Source organism: Lytechinus variegatus, chromosome 4, assembly GCF_018143015.1.
Source record: "Lytechinus variegatus isolate NC3 chromosome 4, Lvar_3.0, whole genome shotgun sequence".
NCBI lineage: Eukaryota > Metazoa > Echinodermata > Echinoidea > Temnopleuroida > Toxopneustidae > Lytechinus > Lytechinus variegatus.
The window spans coordinates 22847521-22868835 of record NC_054743.1 but is presented as its reverse complement, the minus strand read 5'-3'; the positions used below and the strand labels follow the sequence as shown (position 1 = coordinate 22868835).

Below are 21315 nucleotides of genomic sequence, written 5' to 3'. Positions count from 1 at the left end.
ATGATAAGCTGTACAGGATATGGTAATCACTATGCAAAAAACAAGGAGCTACTAACAGCTCCGTGCATGAAAACGTCCATTGACCACACTGGTGATAAGGCAAGGACTACTCCTCCATTTCCCCAATACAAAAAGGGTGAAAATATAATTTTTCACATTTTTGTTGTTAAATCATATTTTTCTTTCATGAGGACATCTTGGAAAAGGCTGTCAACCAAGCTGCAAACTTTCAAACGGTCTATAACCGGTCTGCAAACGCTGGTTTTGTACTCCCTTCTTGAGAACATCTTACAAAATGGTCTAGAATTCATTCGTACAGCATTGATAGCAGTTCTTAATGGTATTTGTGACTGACCTAAAACAGCAAAAATCATACTAAATTAAAGAACCGGGAAAAAGAAGAAAGAGATGAGAGTACAATCATTTTGTGAGAGATAAAGAGGCATAGTTGCACAAGCCAAGCTAAATAAAGAATAGAACACGAGCAGAGAAAAGGTGTTTTAGATGTGTGTGTGTGTGTGTGTGAGAGAGAGAGAGAGGGAGGGAAATGGAGAAGAAGAGGGGGTGACAAACAGACAGAGTGAGCCATAACACAAACATGATAAAAGAACATAACTGGAGTCAAAATTCAATTTTAAAGTGAAACACTGTTTAATTATTTTCCATCATAAAGGCCAGCAACTTGTGGCTTCCTCGAAAATCAGTAGCAGTTCACGTGGCATTGAAACATCAATGATTGAAACAAACACATCTCTGTATATTCTGAAACAATGTCTGTATAAAATACAAAAATAAATAATAAAATCCATATCTTTGGATCTTACAGTTTTAACAAAAAAAAGCATTTGCTTTAAGAACAATAAGTTTCATCCTTCTCATCATCTTGGACAACAAATACTATCATGATGATTGTGACACATGAAGTTCCTTCTTTGGAAAACATTCAGCAAATACATATGTACACTTTAACAGAATTATATGACGGTAAAGCTCCTGTTGGCTTAATGTAATACAAATAAAAGTAGGCACGTCTTGGCAAAGAAATGAACACACACATCTTTTGACCTTTGCATTTGGCACTTTCAGAAAATTACTGCCCATAAAATTCAATAGGTTGATTCTTCAACATTAATGCCATCAATCAATTGCAACAAACCTTATGTTTTCCTTACGTTTTCATCAATCAATTGCAACAAACTGTTATGTTTTCTTGGAGAGCATGACCCTAACATAAAGATAAGATTGATAATAAGATTAGATCCATATTTTTGATGTTAGAACAGATACATTGAAATCAATAACATGTTTATTGTATGTGACTTCAGCTACAGTCATATCAACAAAATCAACTAATATCCTACAGATCACATGTCACTGGTAAAGACATTATTTTTTTTCAATTTGGGGCCCGTTTCATAAAGGATTTACAACTGTTGTAACTGTACCATTATGGCAACTACCATGGTAAACTCGATTGTGATTGGCTGCTGAGCCCTGATACCATGGTAGTTGCCATAATTGCAACAGTTGCAAGTCCTTTATGAAACAGGCCCCTAAAGTATCCATTCTGCACTGAAAGACATGAAATGACACCATTCTAGCCATACAGAGATATATGCAACACTCACTCGAACAGCAGTGGGCAGCATTTACAACATGATACTCAAGTCATAATGGGAATCAATTAATGCATGTCTATCATCAATAATTATATTTGCCGATTGCCATCATCACTTATGGAAATAATTTCTTTTTAGCAAAAAATGCTGCAGCAGAAAAAAAGCTCATATTCAAAATTAAGAATAATCCTTCCTATACCATGACATTAACAATTACTTATGGACTTGTGTATAACATAGCTTATCATTTCATAATTATTAAACAAATTTCAAATAGGATGTTGATTTTTTTTCTACTGTTTCTCTTCATATTCTAAACTATCCAGTTTCTCTTCCAAAATGTATAATGCTTGTGTAGTATTACTCTTCTTTGAAAACGATTATTGTGACATTAATTACCAGAAAGAATGCTCCATATTGGAGAGAAATCAATAATGTCACACTTTCTATTACCATTATCATGAAAATTTATGAGATTTTTGTAATGTCTACAAGCTAAAGATACACAAAACAACTTACTTGTTGATAGTCAGGATTTAAAGGAAAAGAATGAAAGAGATGTTTCTTTTTCAGATAATGTTTTCATGTTGGCAATGTTGTTCACTAACAAGGAAAAACTTCAGATATACCCATATGAATTTTCAAGCCTCAACTAAGGTACATGTAGCTTTATGAACATTCAAGTAAAGCATGAAATAAGTAGGGAAAATATGATGCATCATTATTGCATTATGATTTTAGGTCATTATCTTGACACAGACAAATACTGCATTTAATATGAATCTTGAAGAGTTGTACAGGCTATCAGTGGGCTATCCACTTGTTTCTCAATAGTCAGTTCACATCTGAAAAGATAAATGAAGACAGAAAAGTTGTGAAAACATATTTCATCATCAAACCATCTAATCATTATAATTTAAATAAAGATCAGCTTGCTATGAAGCCATATAGATAATGCATTCAGAAAAAAGTATACTGGCTAACAGAAAATTATGTCAAAAACCCTGACTAGTGAGGAGACCTTCATAACAGAAAGTAGTTTTTCTTTTAGTCACCCTCAGGCACTAGTCTATGGTAATTTATTCATCTTGTATATATTCTTGTTGTCTCTTGCCTGGAAATAAAATAAATAAAAGACGATAAGACAAAAAGAGGCCCAAAAGGTACATATATATTTATTCCATGTTATATAATACATGTATATATATATATATTTATTCTCTATCTCCAGTTTTTATTATGTCTATCTCTCTTCCTTCAAGTTGCCCATTCCCAATGTTTTTGAAGTACATTCTAATATCAGTCTTCTACTAATGGATAAACATGCCTTCAGTCTAGATACTGGTACAATATTATACCATTTCCCCGAATACAACTTTCAACTGAAATACATATCACAGACTAGGATATAAAAGGAAAAAGTCCAAACACTTATTTATATTTCAAATGCACAAATTTCAATTGGAGATGGGCACTTACAATTGTTTTGTCTAATTTGAGTTGACACCCTCAACTGAATCTGAAAATACATGCATTCACCCCCATATCCCTAAATATTTACCACTTTCCATTAATACATCTTCTTTCCATAGATTTACTTGTCAAAGGGTTAGCTCAGTGCAACCATCATTTCAGCCCTCCAATTTTCTAGTCACGATAGTTCATTCGTTTCTGACTAGAATGTAGTACGATGTATACATGGGCAAATCACTCACACAAAATGACTATCACTCTAGTCAGATAGATTAGGAAATTACACAAGGAATTGAATTCATTAAATGGATTAACAATCTATGGAGATGCATTAATGGATTCAAATCAAAGGGAGCACAGTGATGATAAAAGTTCAACACTTCAACTATTATGCTTTTCACACTGCATTTCCTTAACCCCACACTATCCTTAACCCTGGACTATCCTTAAACCAATACTATCATTTTTTCGATTCACACCGTCTTTCTTAACACCAGACTATCTGCTTAACCTTGGTTAATGCCTTAACCCCGTACTATCCGTCAGCTCATGAATATTGATTTTACCATACAGAGCGTGATTAACGTGCAATTCGACTTCTGTGATTGGCTAATGCTTAGCCCCACTTTCCTTAGCCCTGTTTCATTTTTACACTGCATCTCATAGCACCGCAATTGTGGTGCTAGCACCATAATAAGCCTGATAACCCTGCTTTTTGGCAGGGCCAGATAGTACCGTACTATTTACAGTGCTAGCCCACTTTGCTAAAACGTAGTGTGAAAATGAAGTGTGCTAAGCTTGACGCCAGGAAATTGGTGGGGCTAAGACCCTCCTTAGCCCCACCAATTTCCCGTTTTTAAGGACAAAAAGTTCAGTGTGAAAAGCATATTTCAGTAGGCATTCCAATTGCAATTTCCCCCAGGCAACATTACCCACTCCGAGAAAGCAATCGCTGAACCTGCATAGGGTACCCCAAAGAATCAAATGATGCATTCATACAAACACTCTCTATTAGATTAGATAATTCTCAAAAGATTACAAATTGATAATTGAAAATAATATAATGATGTTTATCACTTCATCTATGTTTTTATGATTTACAAAACTATACCCTACAGAGAATGCCAATTTGAATGTAGAAAAATAATTTCAAGTTTTTTTTAATGAATAGCTTCAGGCACATAATACACTAGAGGTTTCCCCAAAAATCTGCAGAAATATAACTTTAGTTTCAATGGAAATATAATGAATTACTAATGATTATTTTCTGCCGTTTGATGTGTAATGAATAGTTTGTAATAAATATAGAAACTGGAAGGAAAAAAAATACCTTTCTTTTACCTGGAGAAGGCTACAAAAGTTTGAGGAAATAAAACAGTTTATAACAGCCATTGGCTTATGCAAGAAATCACTATCTGGTTTATGATTCCGAGGTCATTCTTAAAGGGGAATGAAAACTTTGGAACAAATAGACTTGTTTCGAAACAGAAAAATCAAAGAATAAGAACAAAGAAAATTTGAAAAAAATTGGACAAATAATGAGAAAGTTTATACTTAAAGAGCACTTGAATATTGCAATCACTAATGCCATGGAGATCCTCCTATTGGCAATGTGACAAGGATGTGTGGTGTCACATGTGAACTTTCCCTTTGATGGAGTCTAAAATACCCCCAAAATGTCTCTTTTTGCTCTTTCTTATGGTGATACAAACATTTTATCCATGATGTATTCTTTAAACATCTGTATTACAGAAAGAACAAATGATCTACTGATAGATGTGATAAAAGAGGCAGTTTAAGTGAAATATATGCTAAAGTAATGGGGAGAGTTGTTCACAAGTGTCATCACACATCTTTGTCGCATTGCCAATATGATGATCTCCATAGCATTAGTGATCGCAATATTCAAATGCTCATAACTTTCTCATTATTTGTCTGATTTTTCTCAAACTTTCCTTGATCTGTTTATTTGATTTTTCTGTTTTCACACAAGCTATCTTGTTCCAAAGGTATCATTCTCCTTTAATTAGATACAGTATATCTCTAAAAGGGTGGACCCCCCTGCCTCAAAAGAAAAGATAATTAAAATGAAGGTCAAGCTTTACACAGAATAGAAATAGACTTGGATTGTACTTGATGTTTCATACAGGGAATCCCAATTTAAGCTCATTCTGGTGGATTCAAAAGTATCTCTCAAATATTGGTTCTGTATAGGTATGCAAATCCCATAGGAGTAATGCCGGAAAATTTGTTTACTAATTATAATTTCTCCTATTAAAGCATCTTCATTTACTTAATTATCTATTTTCCACTGCATTTGCATGAGTCAGAAGAAGAGGATCGAGGGTATTTGAATTCCAGTTCATCGTGACTTGGCCGTGAACAAGAATAGCATGGTGATTAAGTCGCTGCCCGGCAAGCATTAGATGACAGGTTCGAATCCCACTGGTTCCAATTTTTTTCTGACTTGTAATTTTCATTACAGATCGAGCATGCGATCATAAACACATCGGAGTAATGCCGGAAAATTTGTCTACAAATCATATCCCATCCCTTTCGTAGTTTGCAGTTTTATAGTTTTATATATAACAGCATTATATAATTTCTTTAATTTTTTTCATTGCAAGTGTTTTGGGCTTTGTGAGGAAAACACCGCATAAGTCAAGGTAGTCACTTACAGGGAAAAAATTACACAGGGGCTGGGACAATTTAGCCCCCCCCCCTCCCCGATGCTCAAAAGACCCATGTAAACTAGGAAAGGAACCCTTGAAATCCCTATTAATTGCAATACTAAAGCTTATCCAATGTAAGGCAGTAACGCAGTAACTTGTGCAAAGTAGCCCCCGAAAACCAAAAATATATTTTTTGCCTGGTCACTGGTCATTATAGGAACCTCTCGGACTAGCCAGCACGTACTAAAATTTAGATTTCTCCTCTGTATAGACACAAAGATAGATAAATACTCATGCTATCTAAATGGAAAAGTTCTTCTACAGTATAAACGAGCTCAGAAAACACACCTCAATCTGGTCGACCATGAAACTCATCTGATATTACACCAGTCTTATGAAAGACAAAATCCACCATGGAAGTTCAACATTTAAGGCCGTGGAGCCAGGGGCGACAAGGACGTGCTCACCATCACGGAAACCCCATCTCTTCCTTTGTCCACGGAGTCAGAGGAGCACTTCCCTGAATGCCCTGGCCACGCTGCCAAGGCGACCCCATGATATCAATCAGCCTAAGTAATACCCTCATTAGGGAGCTTAGCACACAGAATGTTAGCCTCTTTATCCCATAATGGGGAATTCGCTCTCTTATCTCAGGTGCAAGGAGATGATCCATTTCTGCGGGAAATCGTGGATCGGATGAAATGATTATCATCACGTGGCTGGAGGAAGCTAGCACGTAAGTATAATTCTTGGTGTATGCATGTACAGTTGAGGCCAAAAGTTTATACACCCATGGAATTCAGGGAAATTTGTTCGCTCGCTTAACATCGCAAAATTAACTATATCTTCAGAAACATGAATACTACCATGATAAATTTAGTATCAAATGAAAGAGTTTATTAAGTTGTTTCACATGATTGGGATGCCATTGGGATTAAAGTATATCTCGTGTGGAATTTCTGTAGAAGAAAAATAGAAATATTCGTGCCAAATGAGGGAAAAATTTGAGGGAAAGCGGCTGAAATGCAGATACTGAATCTCATTTTGAAAATCTGATTTTGAGAAAAGAAACCACCCAAAATATGGTCATTTCAAAAAGAATAATTCATCATGTTATCAGGGTATTTAAGAATATGAATGAATTTGATAAGGAATTTTAATTTTTCTGTAAATGACATGGAGGTACAAGTATCCCCCTACCAGTATGTCTTGCAGCAGAATAAGGTGCAAGTAGATCTACATGTACCTCAAATATAGAGAAGAGACAAAATTTTTTAAGTGATGCCACTTGCTTGGCATGAATGACGACTATTCCGTGCCATTTATTTCATTGCAACCCAGGAGAGGAAGTGATGGGTGTATGTGAGATGCATGCAAGATACTGTCAATGTCGACGACCTGCGGCTGACATGCGGGGATCAAAGATAGTTACCCACAAGTCACACACAAGGCAGGGAATGACGTGAAAGTGCCCTAAGACCCAACTTCACCACATGAAGCATGAAAGGAAAGGATACAGGGTGCTACATAAGCACTTGCCCAATTGCCCAGGGCAAGTAAAGTTAGAGTCCGGCAAGTGTTTTGAAGTAAAGACCAACAAATTAGGGCAAGCAAAATTCTCACAGTAGAATGAACAAAATTTGGTCATGGCAGGCAGGATAAAGTCACTTTGGAAAAAGAAATGCAATAACAAGATACATCACTTCATGTCAAAACAGAAAAAAAAAAGGTCAATGGTTTATAAAACCATAATACTTTCTTTTGAAGAGGTAAAACTTTTTTTTCAAGGATTTTTATGTACAGTCCTTGTATGACAAGGCTTCTCTGTAGAGCAATGTTTACATTACAGCGCAAATGGGGGAAATAAAAAGGACATCATAAAATCAAAGTTAATGAGAAGGGCATCAAAGCCATGACATTGATTACCTTGGATCAATCTAAGCCATGAAGATATTTACAAACCCAAACAGACCACACCCTGAACGTTTTTGCTGATAACAGATGAAATGACATTTAGATTTTATCTGAACACAATGGAACCCTTGACATGTAATCTTAAACAAATTTGATATTCCAGGGTATATGGATTAAGCTGATATATAGGCTAGACACCATCAGAGGAATATTTAAAATGAGGTTAGTTTCCTAAGGGTAATTGGCACACTCGGAAATATTATTCATGAAAAGACAGATTTTGATAAATTAGTTCTGAATTTCGTTGAAGGCATGAATTCACTGCAGTTTCATATATATATCTCAGAAGTTAAAGATGACTTTATTTGATGTTTATCTTTATGTCTTTCTCACTACCCTCATCTCATCCTTCACCTCAAATAAAGTATAAAAAAAATTGTCCTATTTCTTAATTCCTTCAATTTCCTTTGCCCTTTGTTTGCCCTGTTTTCATGTTGTGAGTGTGTCTAGTGGATTCATTTTACTAACAAAAATAAGAACATGACACACAAACTCATTTCTCTCTATTAAACTTCCTTCCCTTTTCTGTCATATTCATTATTTACCCCCCCCCCTCCCCTCTGTTTTCCCCATATTTTGCATTACTTCTTCAATCTTCAAACAAGTTAATCAGTATTACTCTTCAGATTGTTGTTGCCACTGCATTGTACCATATGTTGTCAAATCAGTTATTTTCTATTCTCACATTGTTAGTATCATTTATATAAAAAAAGAGAAATGAGTGTACACATATATCACTGTACACCTAGCAACACTACTTGTACCCCTACCTCTCCACCTTTCCCTCTCTCTACCCATATGCCATATTCTGTAATTTGACCCACAATATATGCAAGGGATGCTTTACATTCGTTTATGACACTTTACCCTTTCCAACAAAGGTGAAATTCCTTTTCGCCACTGTGTTAATTACATGATTAACATATGGAAAAAGAAAAACCCTATACTGGGCAGAGTCTCAAGAAATGATAGATCATAACCTATTGGTGACTGAATAATGTTGCTATCACACACATTTTCCATTGACTTCAGCCTGCATATATGCGGGCCCAGTCTTGAATGGGTTAAAATGCTACAGACTGGGTTACTGATCCCCGAAAAAAGGAGGGGTATTAACACACCTTCATTCTTCCATTCCAGAGGGTGCGACCTTGGACACGCCTGGTAGCACATCACCCTTGCTGACATCTGCTGATGCAACCCCTGTAGCTCCGGTAACCTCTGTGACTGTTTTCTCTCTAGCAGAGAGGATGAGTCCAACCTCCTTGAAGGCTGCGTTGACTAGCAGTTCTTCCGAGTTTGCCAGGCCATCGGCCAAGCCTTCTTGGATCAGTGAGTAGTAGATAGGAAGTGTTTGGGTGGTGCTCTCGTAGAGGCTGATCATTGGTATCGGGCCATCCTCCTGCAAAAGACAATGAAGAATGAAGGTGAGGACTTCTAAGAAGAAATAAATACCTGGATTCTTAGAAATGGTTAGCAAAATGCCACGTCTCAGCCTCGGGGCCGTTTCATAAAGTTGTTCGAAAGTTAGAGCCACTTTAAGAACGACTGGTGAACCTTTCTTACACGCTAAATCAAACGCTATTGGTGTACACCTTTTACCACAATAAAGGATCACCAGTCGTTCATAAAGTCGCTCTTAACTTACAAACAGCTTTATGTAATACCCACCTGTTCTCACTATGGGGGTCTGCATTGATAAGAATCTTCCACTATTAAAATCTGGCACTCATTGCAATATCAGATGTGCCGAATTAGCACTCGTGTCCACACTGATAAAAACAGTGACATGTAAATGAGAGTTTGAAGATTTAAAGCCATAGGGAGTTTTTCATGAAACATATACTTATAAATGTATCTACTGTTATAAGCTACCAAAATACATGCATCTGATTGTATCAGAGCATATTAGTAAGTAAAAAAATAACTTTACATCTGTTTCAAGTAACACTCCCACGTAAACCATCTACTTTTCAAACCATGTAGTCACATGACAAGGTTTCAAGATGAAATGTCAATCTCTAAAAAGGTCCCTAGTGATAACACGGACTCTTAAATGATAAGAGACAATGCTCATGTATAAAAAAAAACACTAAGCAAGTTCACATGGGATAGTCTAACCATTTAGCTAAAGAGGAATATACATTGTACATTATGTGAAAACCCCAGGCAGGGTTGACTCCATTGGGGTCTCTTCCCACACATTGGAGTTAATAGAAACGGCAAACATGAACAATGCAAAAAATAAAATGATATTCTTTCGGTCAGGTTTGGTAATACCTCAGAGATGCTACACAGGATGTCTGTGATGAAAAGGCAAATGAGACACAGCTGGAGATAAACACATAAAAAGGGGAAAAGAGAAAAGATGCGTTCAGGGACAAGGAGGAAACTAAACAATAAAATTTGAAGAAATATATTAGACCATAGGAGAGAAGTTGGGGGAAAGAATGAGGTAATCAAACAGAAAAAAAACTGAAGATTAGAAAAAAAAGAAAACAGGAAAGAGGAAGAAAGATAAAGATGACAAAAGTAGTTGACAATATTGTCAAAAATGAAAGAAAAAAGAATAAGATAATAAGAAGCTGAAGATGACAAAATAATTGTCAAAAATGAAGAAAAAAGATGATGAAGATGACAATGTAGTTGATGATTGTGTCAAAACTGTCAATGTTGATAAATCAGAATAAAATTTAAGAAAGGAGGAGGGGAGAGGGAACATATTAATGGAAAATAGCAGATAATTGAGAAACACATGGGCAAGATGATATATAAAAAGGAAGAAATGAAGAAAGAAAGAGTGAGGCTGAAGAGAAGAAAGGAAAGGAAAGCAATACAAGCTTAAAAGATAAAGAGAAGGACTGCAGGACAAAAATGTGGGCATGACGAATGAAGGAAGGAATTATAAAGGAGTAAGAAAGAGAAACAGAGAGGGTGCAAAAGAACAAAGACAAGTCCAAATATCCCTTTCAAAACAAAGTCAGACAGAAATCTAAAAAAACTACAAGGTTCAAGAAAGAACAAGAACACGGTTCTGATAAAATGACTGGCTTAGAGCTTTGCATTTTAAGAGGCTTCAGTTTCAATAAATCAAATTCTCAATGGATCTCTGAAACATGCCTGCATAGGGGGAATTATTTCTAAACGACAAACCATGAGTGGCTCCTGTCGATACTTTACCCAGTCAATAGGCCCTACAGAAATCAATGAATGTGCAGAGACAATCATGTGGGAAAAGAAACTGGAGATGTGTTTCTCATATCTCAATTAAAGTCACTCTGAAAATGGAACGGACAATAAGGAATGAATTAACAGATGCAGGGAATGCACAAGAAAGAACTTCAAGAAAGGGACATATTTTTTATGGTTTGTTTGTGCTAAAAATGTAATCAAGTGGAAAATTAATACTGTGCAGTTAGAGCCCTAAGGATATATTTTGATTTAGATTGATCTGAGAGCCCCTCCCGAGTTCTCAATGCTGAAAGAGTCCTCTAGGCTAATTGACTAATGAAAGCTCAAAGCAATACTTACATTCTTTTTTTTTTGGGGGGGGTAAAAATAGAGTTACTGTTCAACTTAGTATACTCTTCATATTGCAGAAATTGATATTTAATAATAAATATTCGCTTTTTTTTGGGGGGGGGGGAGTTTAGATATACCATGTCAGACAGTGGTGACAAAACATTATGATCTGACAATGGTTTTGAACTTCACAGGTTCACACCTTTGTTCGATCAAAACGTCCAGTACCACAGTTGCGATTTTAAACAGACTCCAACATCTATTTCTTTTTCACCCCTTTTAATCAACTCCCATTCGCGATTATAAAAGCACAAACAACAACTTATCCACCATCCACCTTTCTTGCTACAGTTTTAAACATCAACGTCTGGTGAGAAGTTGATGGCATCGACCATCAGCGACAGATGATATCATATTAGTAAGGAGATCTTTGATGAGCAAGTTGGCTAATGACAGTGGAGCTCCCTGTTGATTTTCAATGTCCCTGTGAAAATAAGCAATCAATTCATTGTATTTCAGGGAGGAAATGCTTTGCTTCCAATCTCCTTTTCTATCCATCTCCCTTACTCCCAAAGAAAATCAACTCTCAAACATTTTTTTCTCTTGCTAGATCGACTTCCGCTTCTTTTTTCTAATGTTCTCTTAATCTCTAAAAAGTCACCAAATAATTGCATCTCAAACCCACAATAAATTTCTTCAACGTGCTCCTGGTCCCCTCTATTTCCTGTGTACTCACAACATCTTAAAATACATGAAAATATCCAGGCTGTTCTGCAATTGCCCAACATTTGTCCATTCCCAAAGGAATGTTTTTTTTAATGCTTTTTTTTAAACAAGGGGGAGGGGGCATCCATATAACCGCTTTAAAGAAAAAATAATTATTTTGAATTATAACAAAAAAAATCCAATAAATGACTGGAATATGTTTGGGCAAATAATTTCATCACACTCACCATTAAAAAGCGGAGACCTATACATATCTTATCAAAACCTGCGGACATTTGCTACTGAAGGAATGATAGCTAAAGCTCAGAATGGCACTTTCTTCACACAAACACCACATTGACTGTATTGCTTCTTAAGCAAATTTACTATTCCCGTTTTTGTGCTACATGTATGAAAAAAAGCAAAAGAAGTTAAATTGAATTACTAAAATTCAATTAAAAAAAATTACCTGGTAATAGAAAATGTGAGGCAAGGAAGAACTTATTGTTCGAATCAAATTGATCATCGTTATCATGCTTTTAATGACTAACACTAAAATATTTTTTTCTTTTACTAGATTATTTAGTACAAAATGAAATAATGATTGAGTTGAGAATGGAAATGATTTTTTCAGGTAAAAAAAGGATTTCCTGCTTCGAAATGCAAAATCAACTAAGAAATATACTCTTAATTTTCACGGAACAGTTGTGAAATCTGAACAACATGACAAATGACTGGATTATGGAGGAGTGTCAGGAAGGCTTAGTTGCTCAGTAATAATTGGAAAGAAGGGGAATGTACAGATTTTCAAGAAAACTAAAGTGGTTTTAAATCTAACCAATGGAGGCGATCAGAAGGTATTCACAGAAAGTGTAATGGCCAGCATGAAACTTGCGAGTGTATATTCCCTGGTGAGAACTGCTACTTCAAAGCTATGGGGCCCATTTCATGTTATGACAAACCCATTTTGAAAAAAAACAATTGTTCTTCAAATCTTACTGAAACAAGTTTGGTTTGGATTATCGGCTGATGCATGGATGTATTTTATTTTGCCCCATTCATGTTTATGACTAATGTTGTTTTTTTTAATGAAATTTAGTAAATAGTATATTAGATGTTCTCTCTGAATTTCATGAAACTTTTCCCTTTAAAGTACTAGCATGAATACTTGTGAATCTAGTTTCACCATTTAAAAAAAAATTGACTGCCAAATGCAATTTACATGAAGTATATGCCCCAAGCTAAATGATTTTTTTTCATTTCCGAATGTAACTCTTCAAAAGCCCATGATAGAGTAAGAATCTTCAGACTTAATTTCTCAAAATGATACAAATAATCCTTAAAATAAAAAAAAAGAATAACATTTTCTGTACAATGAGTCCAATAAAAATAAAACCGAGATTAAGCGAAGATTTATCAGAAGTTAATAATAAATACAATAGACAAATTATGACCTACGATTGGAAAGCTTTAGAGTCTTTTCTCTCATCTGGTAGGGAAAAAAATATTTTTCATTCACAAATCGAAGTGAGGATACCAAAAAGTAATTTGGCGGGGGTATCTGAATTTCAAAAAGAATATCACATACCTATAAAAGAAGTTCAATATCTGCTCTTTTATTCAATGCCTCAAGTCACAGAAATGGTCAAGAAATAACAAAATTCTCTTCTTTCAAAACAATGCTTGTACTTCAAAAATTCCATGAAACAAAATTTCCACTGGTTGTAAAACATGGCTGCCATATGAAATTTTCTTCCCTTAAATGTAGATTTCGCTCTGTATATTATGAATATAGAAAGGTATTTTGCAGGGTAGAAAATATCTTTTATTCTTTAGGGACTATTTTCACATTGGGGAAATTGCTCAATTTGGGGGATATCTCATTGATTTCAAATACTACATTTTAAAAGAACAATGAGCAATTATGCATTCAATTAACTAATTCTTCTGCATTATTTTGAATATACTGAAAATTTCTAAACATTCTTGATTTTTGTTTGCGGAAGATCTTGAAGAAAATATAAAAACAATGGCTGCCCCACAAAGCATAACAAGTTTTAGGAGAAAATTGTCTGTAATGAGGGCGTTTCCCTTTCGTAGGCTGAAATCTAATCAAAACCATGGCTTCCCTACATAAATTTCTGAATTTGAAATGCAGGTTGTGATCAAACAAGTGACAAAATCAGGCAAGCAGCACCATCTTAACTGAAATACTCTAAACAACAAATTGACAAAAACAAGGGTGGAGTGGCAGGGAGAAGTGTGAATTGCGATTCTTGTAGCAGAAATACCAAAACGTTGCTCAACAAGTCTGTCAACAACAAACTCTTCCTTATGTCAACCTATAGGTTTATATCGCACTCGAGATATAAAAGTGATACATTCCAATGTGAGCAAAAGGGAAAATGAAGAGGTCCATATGAGACGGTTTTGCCACAAGTCAAAATAACAATAAGGCATAATTATTGGATAATGTTGTTTTACACCAAGGAGTCTAAGTTTTACTTAGTCAAAGAATCAAAGATCCTTATGCAAATAGCTTAAAATCAAATGCCTGTGGAATATAGATGACCATTTAAACATTTCTGCTAGGGGGTGCTATATCCTGAGATTTTTCATGTATAATAAAGTTTGATTTGCCCTTTTGCAATCTAGGCTAACTTTTTTAGACATCCATCTCTCATCAAATCAGCAAATTGCCTGGGTGACACCTTCATGAATGCCGCTCTGGTTGATCTGTCACTCCTTCGAAGGGATTATTCCCAGGAAAGTGGTAATGCTGGATCTTTTTAATGTATAGATTAACAAAGTTGCACTTGACCAATTACTATAAGTAATCCACGCAGACAATGTTAGAAAACTATACAGCAAGTTTTGAAATATCGATACTATTAATCGTGATTCCTACTTATCGGAATGGTACAACTGAAAATATCAACATGTATACTGTTAGCCACAGATGTAAATGACTTTGTGTTATTGCGGACTTGTTCCCCAATGAACTGAGGAGCTTTGTTCTACAGATTCATAATAACAAAATGTGAATTCTGAAGATTTCACAATCAATATTATTTTTAAAAAGGGATCTCATCTGAGGTTACAATTTAACAATGTCCATTTTTCTTAGAAGTATGACAGATGACACCATATTCCTGAACTGAATGTATTTTTCGAAGGAATTTCACACAACTTATTTAAGAATACAGCTAAAGATACAGCTTTAATAAACCAGTGTCTGTACTTTCAGTGAATACTGAAACTTTATAAGTTCAATACAACCCTTCCCTATTTGAATGACACAACATACACACTTTTCCACATAAGGCTAGTCAATAGATATTGATGAATGCCTATCCACTACATGTGGAAATAATAATTAAGTCAATATTGATACCAAAATATAAAGTCATTTTGTTTTCATTCTTTAACCTGTCGCCAACTGGAACCAGATGATACTTGTACACAGCCTATGGGAATTACATAATTTAATATTCTGTAGATTATCTGATGTGCAATACTCACCTTTTCACAGAATAATAAATATAGCAAATTAAACCATCAATTTCTGAATGCTTAAATTTCCAACCAAACGACTTGATACATATTTCCATCCAATTTCCTAAGGCAGCAAATGCAATTATTGCTAAACAGCAATGTACAGTAGATAAATACATTCATATCTACATCTGATGAATGCATCTCTGATATTCATCTCTATCTCACGTGAATGTGTTCATACCAGTACCACAATAGAAAATGCAATCATTGTTTTTGCATTTAAACTATATAATGGTGGTTAAAATTTAGTGTACCCCACAAGAAAATTGACATATTTAAAGTGTTCATATTTGGCAACATTTAAGATATTAAGTTGTGAAGTCAGGGAATTAAGTCTGCATCAAGAAGTGCACTATGTGGAGGGGATCACTAAATTTGGCACTGAGTTCATATCTACTGACGATGAATGCATTTGTAATTTGTAGCTGCTTCAACAATATACACTCTTAAAACAAGCTCCAATTAATATACAATTGAAAATGCAATCATTGCTCTTGCAGTCACGTAATGATTATTACTGTGTTTATATCTACTGATGATGAATGTCCATGTACATGTATGATGTGCTATCGAATCTGTAGCTGCTTCATGTTTAGTTATAGATACATATACATTATATGCTCTCAAACACTCAAAGTAATCTCCAATGAATATGTTCTTACCACAATCGAGAATGCAACCATTGTCCTTGCAGTCAGACTATAAATAGCATTGAGTTCATATCTACTGATGTTATGGATGATACATTATACACTCTCAAAATGATATCTTATGAACGTGTTCATACCACAATAAAAATGCAATCCTGTTCTTGCAGTCATGTATTATGATATGAACTGATTTCATAGCTACTGATGATAAATGCATTTGTGCTATCAAATTTGTAGCTGCTTCATGTTTAGTGTACAGATAAATACTTTCTCAAAAACTCTCAAAGGAATCTCCAATAATTATGTTCATACCACAATTGAAAAGGCAACCATTGTTCTTGCAGTCAGACTATAATTAGCACTGAGTTCATATCTACTGATGTTATAGATACAGATCTATACATTATACACTCTCAAAATGATATCCAATAAACATGTTAATACCACAATCGAAAATGTAAGCATTGTTCTTGCAGGCATTTAATAGTACAAGAATCTAATGTGCTACCAATTATGTCGCTGCTTCATGTTTTGTTACAGATACAGATACATCATATACTCTCAAACTCTAAAAGTAATCTCAATTTATTATGTTCATACCAGTCGAAAATGCAATCAATGTTCTTGCAGTCATGTAATGATTTGCAATGAGTTCATATCTACTGATGATGAATGTATTTGCGCTATCAAATCTGTAGCAGCTTCATGTGTTGTATCTATACAATATACACTCTCAAAATTACCTACAATGACCATGTTCATACCACAATCGAAAATGCAATCATTGTTGTTGCAGTCATGTTATAATTAGCAATGAGTTCATATCTAGTGATGATGAATGTATCATGTGATATCAAATATGTAGCTGCTTCATGTTTAGTTACAGATACATCATACACTCTCAAACTCTCAATGTCATCTGCAATAAATATTCTCATTGCACAATCGAAAATGCAACCATCGTCTGGCAGTCACATAATAATTAGCGCTGAGTTCATATCTACTGAAGATGAATGCATTTGTGCCATCTAAAATTGAAGATACTTTGCGTTTCGTTACAATATACTCTCAAGTCCTCCTCAGTAAGTTACTTGAAGTGATGCAGTCACCTCTAATAAGCAATCATTTCTCCAGTACGCACGGTCAAGGATACTACTGTGTTCACATCTACTGAAGATGAATGTATCAAGTATGATTCTGATTCATGTTTGGTTACAATACTCTCATACATGTTCATGAATTGATATTATACAGCCACCTGTAATATTTGCCTAATATGCATAGTCATGGATACTACTGTATTTGTATCTACAGATTGCATTTTTCAGCATTCAAACACAGAAATAGCTACTAAACATTTTGTTAAAATATACTCTAATCCTATTAAGTAGTTGACTTGAAACAAGACTTCATTACAAATGCTATCATTTCTTATAAAGTATGCAAGGTCAAAAATAGTATTACTGAGTTCCTATCTACTGATGATGAATATATTTGCACATTCAAACAAGTATCCAGATATAGCTGGTGTTTTCTTAAGGTATACTCTTGTCCATCTAAAGTAGCTTACAATAACAGTTACCCCCGTCTTTATTACAGATGCAATCATTTCCTCAGTACGCAAGGTCAAACCTTTTACCAGGTTCAAAGCTACTGATGAATACATTCGTACCAAACAAAAAAATCTGTAGCTACTTTACGTTTGATGTCCTTCTCGGTAGCTGACTTTAAATGATATAATCGTATCAATTACATTCATTTCATCATGAATCTGTATGTAGACATTTTGACAGCCCTGGAAGGGCAAACTACCTGATGTATTCATACCAGTGGTCTGAATAGTATAACATCAAGATCCAGATCAAGAATATCAATTTTTTCGTTAAAGCTCACGAAAGAGGAAAATGCTGCAGACAATAACCTCACGGGTGTGGTCTACCCCCTGACATAATCTCTTTGCCACAGTCATATCAGCAAAACCACCTCCAGACTGACCAAAGATATCAAATCATTACCAATAAATGTACCATCGGTCAACATGTCGTTGGTTTTGTTGGCGTGACTGTATCTTTACAGTAAAATCTTACCTCTATGGCTGCTACAAGGACTCCATTGGACACCATATCAACAACCCTCTTTGTGGCACCTGCTGGCCACTGGGTACCTGACTGAATTTGCTTAATATCCAGTGTATCTTTACAGTTAAATCTTACCTCTACAGCTGCTACAAGGATTCGGTTGGACACCATGTCAACCACCCTCTTGATGGCAGCTGCGGGCCACTGGGTACCTGACTGTAGAGGTGTTTTTGGTGGAAGCTTGGCGGGCACTTGGATACCAGTCAGGCGACAACGGCGACACTGCAATGGTAGGTCAAGGAACTGTGCTGGGAGCTGACGAATGCTGGAATGATAGAGATGAATACAGAGAGATTTGTAAGACGTATGGGATCCAAGAAGATGGTAAAAAGAGTTTAATGGAAGGATGGGTAATGGTGAAACAACACCAACAAAAAATGCACTTGGATAGAGGTTATTACATGTAGATGATGGCACTGCAATAGGTCAGAAATCAGTGTGCACAACACAAGATCCTAGGTGAAGAGAGTTAGATAATGTATGTAAGACAAAACAACACATTTTGCAGTTTTTCTTCTATAGAATTCCAAGACACTAATTGATTGCAATATTACTATCAATCTCAAATGCAAGTCAAGCCAGGGAAGTTGAAAATGATATCGACACTGATAAGTACAATTTTTTTCAAAAATTGTACTTAAAATCATAAAAATTAAGAAAGGAAGCTCAAGAAAAGTTTTGTGATTTCATATCACAGAACCAGAGCTGCCAACCTGAACAAGAACATTTCAGTATTTTCAAGGCTGAAAATCAGTATTTTGTTGAGGAAATCAGTATTTTCACAGGAATACCATAGGACAACACATAAACTGAAACTTCAGAAATCAGTATTTTGCATGAAACCATCAGTATTCTTCTCTATTTCAGTACTAAATTCAGAAAATCAGTACTACTTGGCAGCTCTGCAGAACCATTCAATTTGTTTCATGATTGTTGCTGTGACTAGTAATATCAATATTGAAATATTCAGAAAATTGGGGACAGTCAAAATGAAAATATTAGGTCTGCATATGCATTTTAAGCCAAAGGAATAACATTGTGGGGTAGTGAGCTAATCCCCTTCTCCTGGCGGTAATCAGACTATATTATTGGCATTAGTCTGGGTAAGCTTAGATAATCACTGATGATATCAACCAAATAATGAGCACTATCATTTGCATATGTAATATACATTGCCATTAAACCACTGATCCTTCGATCAGAAATAAATCTAGAAAACATTTTCTCATGGGCAAACATACTTTATACTTTGTATATTTGAATATTTTTTGTAAACTCCTAGACTATTGTTATGTGATGATAAGACATATCTCACATATTCAATATTATATCAATACATAATCTATACTTAATCAATACTTCTACAGGAAGTATACCAGCTCCAACTTTCATTAGAAAGTATTACTCATTCTTCTTCCAGCTAAACTTCTGACGCACACACATTTTATGAGTTTCTTATTCACTACATTTCATGTTCTCCCTAAAAGGTCAACTCCCCCAATTCAGAGTAAAGTTATGACGTACAGATTGTTTTGGTCAAGCGTCCAAGGTTGACCAACACCTGTTTGATCGTAAAGAGTCTAGACCAGACCAATATATAAGGGGTTCACTTCTGAACCCAAATCATATTGTTGGAGATTACTTCAGAGATTGTTAGAGATTACTTCAGAGATTGTTAGATTGGTTGCAGATTACTTTACAGATTGTTCCAGCATACAGACAGCTACAGAAGAGTTTATATTTTATACTGCAGAGTATAGTCACCATCAGACTTACTCATGTTCTTGTATTATTTGTCATCATCATCACCTTAGCTATCATCTTCAATAAATGTATATATGAACTGTACAGGCTTTGTATTGACTCCTTCATTTAAGTCTGGTTGAAAGTTAAAGTGCAATCGATCCAGCCCCCAACACAACATGGCGGAGAACCCGTATTCAACCAGCGACAACAATTATGACAAAAGAAGGAGAATTGCTCTCTGTTAACTATTAATTTAACTTCTACCTCCTCAAAATCAAACTTAATTGGCTGCTGAAGTTTTCTTGCTGAAATGTTATTGCGATGTACTGACACAACGGTTGCGACAGCAATATACCTCAATGATGATGATTACGACAGTGAAAATGAAAGGAGATATGGAAAGAGACCAAGACAGACAGTTCAAAGTGTACTTTCCAGACGGAAGAACAGACGAAAGAAAGAGATGGACGAACAACAACAACAAAAAAAAAAACCTGATGGTACAACGGACATCGACAAAGGTAACGACGACGACGACAAAAGACTGGTATGAACATGGAGATGGCAGAGAGACTGAATCCAACTATTATGACTTCAATCTTAACCATGTTACTTGCCATGCAAGCCAATACTGAACAGAAGAAGACCATGACAGATAGAGACTGTGTTCAGACTGAGGACAATTTATATTCCTATTGATGTTTCATGTTCATGTTTTATATTCCCTTTGCTTCTAAATTTACTTCTGATATTTGGATGGCTCTGGTAAGTCAGACTACTTTTAGTATTATTTTGTGATCATGAGTGTAATCATATTTTAGTTAAAAAGAAAAAAAATGTATTCTACATTTAGAATTTAACTTAAGTTATTTCAAGTTGTATGAATTGATAGAATTTTAACATGAATATTTGTTAGCATATTGGTGAATATTAGAAAGCAAAATAAATAACTGATTCTCTATATATCGCTATGAAATAATAAGTACTTACCTGTATATCATAATTTAATTACGACTGGTTTTAGTATTAATGATTTTCTTTCGTATAATATGTTACTTCTTCAGTCAATACAAGGTTATTAAAAATGTTCAGAGAGAATATAAATCAAAGTGTTGAAGGATTGACAAGTGAAATAAGCGTGAACTCCCATGTAGGGGAAATGTGAATGCATAATTTATGAAAATAATGCTAAGATGCATAAGCTTGAATTAATCTTCTGATGTGATTTATGTTTCATTTGAGTTTATAATTCAGGACA

General features: G+C 35.0%; 1 protein-coding gene across 1 annotated transcript in view; it reads right to left on the bottom strand.

Moving 5' to 3' along the window:
* Positions 1-2138: 2138 nt before the first annotated feature.
* Positions 2139-21315, bottom strand: part of LOC121412897 (RING finger protein 17-like) — an 87873-nt gene continuing 68696 nt past the window's right edge. The window contains exons 20-22 of the mRNA XM_041605660.1: positions 18387-18576; positions 8860-9140; positions 2139-2464 (exon numbers count right to left, since the gene is read on the bottom strand). Of these exons, the coding sequence (XP_041461594.1) occupies positions 8862-9140; positions 18387-18576 (469 nt within the window). The 3' untranslated portion in view covers positions 2139-2464; positions 8860-8861. The remainder of the gene's footprint in view (positions 2465-8859; positions 9141-18386; positions 18577-21315) is intronic.